The sequence below is a fragment of the Pteropus medius genome, unplaced genomic scaffold (assembly GCF_902729225.1).
Source record: "Pteropus medius unplaced genomic scaffold, Ma_sr-lr_union100, whole genome shotgun sequence".
Taxonomy (NCBI): Eukaryota; Metazoa; Chordata; class Mammalia; order Chiroptera; family Pteropodidae; genus Pteropus; species Pteropus medius.
The window spans coordinates 1,229,934-1,239,679 of NW_024348082.1; the positions used below are offsets into that span (position 1 = coordinate 1,229,934).

Below are 9,746 nucleotides of genomic sequence, written 5' to 3' on the forward strand. Positions count from 1 at the left end.
TTGAGATATCTTATTTGGAAGACCTGAGACTGAATTCTGTGCTTTCCAAGGACTCTGATAAGTTTTCTTGTCCATAACGTAGAAATGAAATGAGGACTTCTCAATGCCATAGATATTTCTCATGTTTTATTTATTTTTGTCTATTACAGAGTAAAAGACAAATACTTTTCAGCTATTCTAATTCAAAGCTTATGAAAATTAAAATTAGTTTAATCCCAGAAGATGTGTACTGTATACTCAAACTGTCAGTTTCTCAAAACACGATTTTGGAGAGTTTTAACTCATTTAATTTAAATTAAAAAGAAGACAATTAGGCTCTAATCATTTATTAAAACAATACATTTACTTCATTTTCAAATGAAAAACTTCAATACCATGTCATTTAGGAAAAACAAATGGGTGATATGGTTTTTCTGTTTATTGTGCCCTCCCTATCCTATAGGAAAGATGTGTGATCTTTCCACTGTGCTTGGAGTTTATTTATCGATAGGCTGTATGTAATTTAATGTGTTGGAATTTATAGGTGCATACTTATTCTTTGGATTTATTGTAAAATTAGATTGTGAACAATGGAATAAGATTGCTCTCCAATTTTTTTGTTTTAACAAGGCCGAAAATATAGATATATATGTACATATAAATATGTATTTGATTAAATATTTAAATAGTCATGTCAAATATTAAACGGTAGATGTTGACATCTGCATTGTATTCAAAATACTTATAAAAATCTCTACAGCACAAATCCGAAAAAAATTTACTAATTTAATACTAAATAGTACATTTATACAAAATACCTATATAACATCTGTCTGGGTTGAGGCATTTAATCCCTCATAGAGCAATATATGACTAATAAAAAACTGCAGCTGAAAACCTTTTCCCTTCCTATAAGTGAATGAATATGATTTTTAAAATGTCTTTGTAACCTGTCATAAAGTTATTTATCATTAATTATGGATTTAGCACTGTACCCATCTACTCTTACAAAGAGGGGGAAAGATCTGTTTTAAGAATAAAGAAGTACAGCACTGTATAATTTTTTTCTTTAATCTTACACCATTTAGAGCTTCTATTTATGCCTTCCACGCAGGTTCCTTACACAGCCTATGTTCTCTTTTCTGGTTGTATCACAATATGGTAGAGAGAGAAACACAGTAAAAGGGTGTTAACACTAGAACTACAATCCTACCTATTATGTATTTTACTATAAGTCAAGTAGTCCAGACTTACTTGAAGGTGGTATTGTTTTCATCCTATAAAAATCTACTGTAATATTATGATGTTCCACGTAAATTTTCATGTGCTGGCATGCTTACAAATTAATAGTGTTATAGAATGCTCAGTTTTCAATGAGGGATTGTGGTGTATTGCATTATATATATCATCTCTCTATTTGCTAAAGAATATGATGTTTAGCAAAACTACTTGCTGAGCAACATAAGATTTTTGTACAAAGTACAAATTATTAATTATTGTATTTTATTTTTCTATGATTTCCTAAGAGGCATTATCAGGGTCTTACAAATGAAGTAAGCCTGTTTATTAAAATATCTATTAGCAAATAAAAGTTACAGTTCTGGTGGTTGAATTAGTGACTTTTTTGTATTGTATTGATGCAAATTTAATATTAATTTTTAGTCTAGATACTTTTAGATACATTAGTAATTCTGGATACAAAATCATAGCTGTAATTTTTCAGATTACATACAAAAAAGATTTTATATGAGCAAAATATTTTGTGAGATTCAAGTAAATTGTTCATTGCCAAGATACTACTGTATACAAACTGCAGATGACCAAATGATACACACTACGTCCAACTGCTCAAATAACTTTAGACCATCCACGTTTATTCCAAAAACATCCAATAAACTTGAGATTTCCTATATTATTTTAAAAGTTTCTGGTAAGAAAATATATAAAAAGTAATCTGAATTTATCAGAATACTGCTATATTTATCATTTCACTTCTTTTACTACAGTTCCAAAAGCCAGTATGAAATTAAAACTGGTAATAAAGTACCTGAAATTTTCTTCCCTTACACAGGTATCTTAAGTAGCTTTCAGAAAATCACATACCATTTTAAAGCCTCTTATTTTCATTGTAAAATGAAGAGAGCCAAACTTCTTAAATCAAGTGGAACAGTTTTTATGCTGAGCCTTGAATGTACCCGAGAGATCTTTCAGTTGTCAAAGCACCAAAACAGCAGATTCAACCATAAGAAATATTTACTTTTCCTAAGGTTGGTATATTCAAAACTGGCATTTCCTAGGTTATTGAGTAGATTGTGAGTTTTATAATCACTACTCATCTCTAGTAATTATAAGCCATCACATCAACTACACTAAGATAACTATTTTCTTAGCTAATTTTTTTTTTCAGTAAAAGCATTACATCTGCCTAAATGTACTGAAAAGTTAAATATCCAATGTTTCCATTATATTTTCATTTTTCACCAAATGTTTTGTACTAACCAAGCAGAAAATTACCAGCTCCAATCAGGAAAAATCAAGTCTGTCCACTAAAATTTTCTGAAACATAAAAATTTTGCCTACCTCTAAGAAAAAAGTCAAATTATAGCTTTAAATTTGCTTCCGTCTCTTATCAAAGTGAGTCACAATGCCCAGACACACAGAAAAGCAGTCAACAGCTCCCTGTAAATGCATTCATATTTTAAAACAATCATATTTAAAAATCTTATTCGTATTACAAAAATTTCAGTACAAAAGAAGACAAGAAATTATTTATTGAACACCTACTATATGCCCAACATTTATACTTCTATTATCTATTCCTCAAAACCACCAGATGAGGTAGTGTCTTTTTGAAGGTGAGAAAGCTGAAGCATTATGGAGGGCTAACTGACCTAAGGCCACACAGTAAGAATCTATTTCCATAATCCATTATTAAGAAGATGTATAAGTCAGTTATTTTGGAGTTGCAACTAGAGAGTTTTTTGTTAGCGTTTGCTTTTCAAGTCACTAGCTCCGAACCACATTTTTTTTCATTGTAAAAATAACATAACATTTGAAAATTTGGAAAAGTAACAAAAGCAAAAGCACCCCATAATCATACACATACAATCTTTCATTTCATCATTACTTTTATATAATTCCTTCTAGTCTTTTTTTCACCCTTATTTAATAGACTAAATTAATTACTAGGCTAAAGAACAAGATAGGGTAGTAAACATAACACTTGGTAGTTGGAGGGGGCATAAATCCTATACTCAAGGTAAAGAAAGTAAATGAGAGAACGGTTAAATCTGAAGAACGGTTAAATCATGAACACTATTCATTGCGGGGTGAAGTTGGTGGGGTTAGGCAGTTTAAAGGTTGATCAAAAAAAGGCCTAGATATCTAAAATTATTGCATCTGTAGTCTCTCCGTTGGAAAAAATTCTAACAATAATGTGGAGAAAACGTGTACACAAAACATTTTCAATTGGAGGATCATTTGTTAATATAAAATCCCAGAGCAGTTTAAGAAGGTGGCTAACTTCAAGCATTCAAACTATTAATTTCTTTTCTGACCACATGCCGATTTGATTTTGGCGACTGTCATCTAATCAGAGATTATGACTCATGGAAATCTCTTCGGGAGATGAGACAGCTGAGGAGCCAGGATACAAGGCTCATGCTTTTTGCCGAACAGCGCCTTTCAAATTATCTTATCTCCCTAACTACATTAACAGCTTTACTTAGCCAGGACTCCAAGGTCTGAAGCCTATTAGAGCCCAGAAGAGAGTCAGAGTGATGTGCGGCGGAGCAACTCTGGCGCACATCTCGCCCCAGCGGGCACGGTCGTGTCCCACAGTCGTTGCCACCACGCTGCGCCCATACTCCGCAACGATGCAAACACTCCTCAGCGCTCTGGGCTCCACCCAGAAGTCCAGCCCCTAGGAGCTGAAATTCCAGAGAGGCTGGGGAGGACTACAGCCGAGAAACACGCCTCAACAAGGGCGGACGCCAAAGGGTTCCCAGCAGGCTGTGCGCACGCCTACAAGTCCCATCATGCTCCTCCGTGGGCTGAGCGACTCCCTGCGGGAAGGCGGCTGTTCGCCACGCCACCCGTGCTCACAGCTTCTTTAGTACTCCTTCGTGTGCCTCTGGCATTTTCGGGGGCTCTTCAATCCGATAAGCAAGGGTACGGCGGCTGGATAGCTATGACCTCGGAGGAAGCGTGGCTTCGGGACCGGAAGAACCTCCGGTTGCCAGGGCAACGCCGCGCGCCCAAGTCCCTGCCCAGTTACTGATGCTCTGGCTGAGGCAGAGGCTATCTGTTCACCCAACTTGTGGACTCTGCTTTTGTTCAGGACCAGTGATCCTTCCTCTCGAGGTGTAGAGAGGAAAGCTGAGAGACGCCTGCACCAGGTTTCTATCCCAGAGACGGATACGAGCGAGTGCGTTCAGTCCTATTCCTCACCAGCTTCTGGGCCCGCACAGCTAACCTCAAAGACCAGGTATTTTCCCACTTACAATTTTTGTAGCAGAGGCGCCCTCACTCTCCCCCGTTGCCCCCAGAATTGCTCTTTGCTCTTTTCCATATTTTTCACTGTGTAGTTTCTAATGTGTGAGAAGTGGAAAAGGAGAGGTAGGCTTATGCGGTGAGTACTAGAAACCCCAGAAAACTCATTGAATTGGCTTAACCAAATTGGTTGGTTGGTTGGTTGATTTTAACGCTGGTTTTAAATTTAACGCTACCCAATTTGGGTGGTTTTATTTGGTATGTAGGCAGTGTGATTGAAATTTCATTATCAAAAACTGAAAGCCGAATAAAAATGTTTATTTGGAGTAGTAAAAATATGCTATAATTCACTCTAGAAATATTTTTAAAGTTTACGTTATTTTCTCTGCCCAACCCTATCTCTGCAACTTACCTTCCAAGTTCTTAACTGTAAATGACATCCCAATTCTTCAGGACTTTTCTGGTAATAAGTAATCCTTTAGAAAGCAGTTTCTCACATAACAGCCAAGAGAATTTGATTGGCTGGTATGCAAAGAGTAGAAACAATAAGACAAACTAGAAAGGTAGATTGGCGCCAGATTGTAAACAACCTTAAAGCTACGTGTAAGTTTGGACTTTATTCTGAAAGCCAGTAGTGACTGTACATCAGAAACACTGTGGAGGTTTTTACAATGCAGATGCCCTGAACCCGTCTTCAGAACTACTAAACCAATCGTTCATTTCATTGTGCAACTAGTGTTGAGAATAATGGCCAAAGGAGTAGGAAGCTACAGAAAACTTTAATTGTATCTCCCACTGTTCACTTAGGACATGATAAATAAACATTGAATGTCTTGAATTATCTATTTCCTTCTTCCATGCATGCAAAGGTAAACTTATGGAAGTGTGTAATTACTAAGAAATAGAAGCATATGTAAGGCTGTATGATAGTTGTTTATAAAGCAATTTCAATAAATATATTTACATCTTTTAGAACCGACTTCTCTTTTAAATTATATGTCCCAGAATATTTCAGCAACAAGCATCGAGTGTTCGATAATCCATGAAAAAGGAATAGAAAATCACAGTCCAAGTTTCTATGAAAATGAATATTTAAGTATCAAGCTTTTGACAATTGATGTTTTATAATAGATTGCCAGAGGGGGATGATGTGAGAAATGGTCATGGTTTTAAAATCTGTTCAAAATTGTATGGAAAATGGAAAACTATATGTAAGTCTTTATATTATGTTTAGTACAGTAAATAAGAAAGTAAAATTTACTTTGAATTAAAATTATGTGGATTGTTTTATAATATCAGAAGGCTACATTAGATTCTACAAGTGCATATCCTTAAGCCTAGCTATAAAGGAATGGATTATGAGTGATATTTGAATCTCCAAATAATGAGAAAAGTTGATTCAAGTGGGTCCAATGGAGTACACCTGACATCAAACCTATTCCTTGGGTAAGACAACTGTGGCTCTGTTATAGGCCCCATGCTTGGATGGTCACTGCACCTTTTTTTTTTTCCTGCACATCATTAGAATTCAGTTTTGAAACTTCTATCCATAAAGCAAAATTTACAATGCATCCTTCTTTCAGATGCAGTTGTCTTGGAAGCCTCTTATTGTTTAAGTTGCTGCAGCCTCACATCCTTCAAGGTATGGCCTTGTCTAGGATGGTGCGAGATAAAAAAAATACTGAAAGATCCGTAAGAAGACAAGGTTCTGGAACTTTAGATGGTGATGAGAATAAATCAAATAAATGAAGTTAATATTTAGAGAACTTTGAAAATGATGGTCCAAGGAGTGATAAGCAATATTTGGAACAGGTTTATTGTAGTTACTGCTGTAGCAGTCCTTGCAGCAGTTGAGGGCTGTTAAAGTGGTATCTTCTCCCACCACATAATATTTTGGTAGGTAATGGACCCAAAGGGAACACCTTTGGAAAGTTTCATTTGGAAACGTGACTTCTAAATTTGACAGTACCTTGGAAAGATATGACTAGCCGTAAAGTTATCACATAGCAAACAATAAATATGTCATTGGCAATTTTATGACTTCAGAATACTTCTATATGGATTGCTGATGACATTTTTTTTTAAGTTTGCATTGGAAGAATTTTTTTCTAACGAAAGAATTGATGAACAAACAAATGAACTCTTCAGGCATGAGTTAACAAACTTTTACAATATTTGAAAAAACGAGATTAAAATCTAAGGTTGATATTTACTTATTTTTTACTAGGTACTAAGATTGTTTTAAAATAATATTTAACAGGTTATTCAGATAAATTACAGTTTAAGAAAAATATTAAGGTGTAATGAAATTGCGTGTGTGTATATTTTGCACATCACCTTCTCCCCAAATGAATTTGTAGTGACTTAAGAAGCATATATGTAAGGACTAAGAAAAAATTAAGATAAATGTATTGGAATTCTGTATTCCTATGGATAGAAAATGCAACTAAACTGAATTTAATCATGCAAACACAAAAACAGTGCATTTAATATTTATTATTGCAAAATACAACAATGGGGCTAGCTTCAGAAAAAGATTTAACCAGTGGCTCAAATGATATAACAAAAATCTCACAGTTTTTCTCTCTTTTTCTGATCTGCCTTCTACTTTCTAAACTTCAGCCTTAGGTTCTATATAAACCCCATTACCCATACATTGTTCCAGATTTCCAGAAGAGGCTGCAGATATTTTCAAGTATCACAAACAACAGACTCCACATGATACTAAGTTTAACCACATTTTCTTCTTAAATTTATAAAATTACAGTGAGATATGTACAGTTATTTCAAGGGCATTATTCTTTGTTGCCAGGGGTTATAAGCTGCCAATCTGCATTTCATTTAAGGCTCCTTTCTGGTAATCAGCTTATACTGTGTTTACTAAATGCAAAGCTATGTTGACATGGTTTTCACATCATTGTGTCTTTATATTATTAAATTTTTTGATATACATGCTTTCATATTTCCCATTCTTATGGTGCCTGTGGGTAATATAGCTTTCTTTTTTTTCTGACTTGCAGCTGGTTTGTAAATATTTGAATCACATTATGGGATTGCTAGACAGACTTTCAGGCTTGCTTGGCTTGAAGAAGAAGGAGGTTCATGTTTTGTGCCTTGGGCTGGATAATAGTGGCAAAACAACAATCATTAACAAACTTAAACCTTCAAATGTAAGTATCTTCGTTAGATGCTATATGTCGTTTCTGCTAGAGAGAGTTAATATGCAGAATTATTTTGTTTGCCGTTATACCTTCATATAATCACGTTATGAAATTCTGTTAACTTTATACTACCTTAAAGGAAAAAGAACCTGTCAGCATTATTTGCAGTGTATTTTGTGCAGGTATATAGGTAAATCTTGATTATTTAAACTGAAATATTTTCCAAGTATCTTTTTTTCCTAAAAAGATCTTTGCAAATTTGCTGAGTTTACTTTCAGGTAGCATTGTCTTTTTTTTTTTTTTTTTTTTGGCTCTCTTTTTAGAAAAGGAGCAAAACAAAGGGAAAGGTGAGTCATTTTTATAAGTTCTGTGGATAATTAGACAGTTTCCCTAGAGTGTTGCATATGCATATCAGTAGTAGTAAGCAAGATGACTTTAGGTCATTTAGTAATAAGTACGTTAACATATTATTCTAATAACTGAAAAATGTATAAAGTTAACACATTAAACACCACATAAAGTATAAGTTAAAACTACGTTCTGCTACATATAAAGAAAACCCACATAACAATGGACATAGCAATAAATAACAAAATAAAGTAGGGACTTCTTTTCCTATCCTCTAAGTCCAGAGGAAGTATTCCAGGGCTGGTGTGGCAGCTACGTGGTCTCAAGAGATCCACGCATTTTTCCATCGTTCTGCACTGCTGTCCTTAATACCTGGTTTTCATCCTCAAGATCTCTTCACGGTCACTTTGGTTAACTGTATGTCTATAGTCTAAGTCACAGGGAGGAGAAAGAAACAGGGCAAAAGAATAGTCCTTGCTAAATACTCCCTCTTTAAAGAACTTACCCAGAAGACCCAACTAATGACTCTTGCTTGCATTTCACTGGCTACCTTTATGTGTGAATGAGGCTGGATTTTTTTTTTTTTTTTTAAAAGCAGGGCATATTACCACTTTCAAAAATAATAGGGGTCCTATAAGTATAGAAGAAGGGGAAAACTATATAGGGTAGGCGATTAATATTTACAGTTGTAAATACATTTATTTAGATAAAAACTATTAGACAATTAATAAAATATGTTTAGTAAAAGATAATATGGTCTGCACAGATAGGGTAAAAAGTAAGAAGCTGTTACTCTTAATGACTGAATGCCTGGACAGTGGAAAGCATTGCTCCTAAATATGGTAATTAAAGGTGGACTTCATTGCCTCTAAACAGTGCTTCAAGTTGAGCAGAATGAGAAGCCTTACTGCTCCATTTTCTTTTGAGACAGCTTTGGTTTTACTTTTGTTTAGTTGGAGATTGCTTTGGAATCACAGAAATGCCATTTCTTTTCTTCAGTCATTATTCCCTTTTTGTACATGGATTAGATTACCATGTAAAAACAAATAACTGCTGGTGTATTTTCAGATGAGAGTTAGTTTAAGACAGCTGATATAAGCTGAAAATGGATTTGGAAGGCAATTTAGGTGTTATAAGGGGGGTCCCCATCTGAGTTGGGAATCAGTTGAGATATACATGCTGAAGTCAGGCTATATTGAAAAGATTGATTTTGGAGGATGAGGTTTAGGTCTGGCTGGAGGACTTGCTAACACTCTTGAATTGAGATTAGCCTCCCAGAATTTCAAAGTTTCCTCCTCAGCAAAAGAGCCAGCTCTTTTACGTTTCCTGCATAGCTAAGAACAGATAAGAATGCATGCTTGCGATAAGCATATGGCTTTCAACTGAGAGAGAGAGAGAAAGAGAGAGAGAGAGAGAAGCAGAACTAAAGATATTCAGTTCCATTTCACAACTGAGCAGTTAAAGAAGTAATTTTTTTCCCCCATGAAGAATAATAAATCGGGAGAGGAGAGAGAGAGAAACTGGGAGTTTAATTTTAATGGAGTTTTTTCTATGTGGAAACAGGAGAAAAGAGATTCCTCCCCAATAAGGAAAAGAACAGGTTAAAAAGTTGACCCACATTAGAATCTGCCTCCTGACCTACGTGATTACAAAAAATTTCTTTATCAGTTCTTAAGAAGTAGCATCCTATCCAATTGGATAGGGTCTAGAATTGAATTTAGAGAACATTGGGTGTGTGATAAAAGTAGAACCATACCCATCTGTGCC

The 9,746-nt window shown here is 35.0% G+C and overlaps 1 protein-coding gene across 4 annotated transcripts in view; it reads left to right on the forward strand.

The window, feature by feature from the left end:
* Window positions 1-4,012: 4,012 nt before the first annotated feature.
* The window catches only part of ARL6 (ARF like GTPase 6), a 37,760-nt gene continuing 32,026 nt past the window's right edge, over window positions 4,013-9,746 (forward strand). For 2 of the 4 annotated variants that reach the window (XR_005656384.1, XM_039879099.1), the window contains exons 1-2: window positions 4,013-4,465; window positions 7,491-7,640. Coding sequence is in view for 3 of the 4 variants with exons in the window: in XM_039879099.1 (XP_039735033.1) it covers window positions 7,518-7,640 (123 nt within the window). In the remaining variant the exon portion in view is untranslated. Of the gene's footprint in view, window positions 4,466-6,053; window positions 6,113-7,490; window positions 7,641-9,746 lie in introns of all 4 variants that reach the window. The other 2 variants (XM_039879098.1, XM_039879097.1) reach the window with 2 other exon arrangements.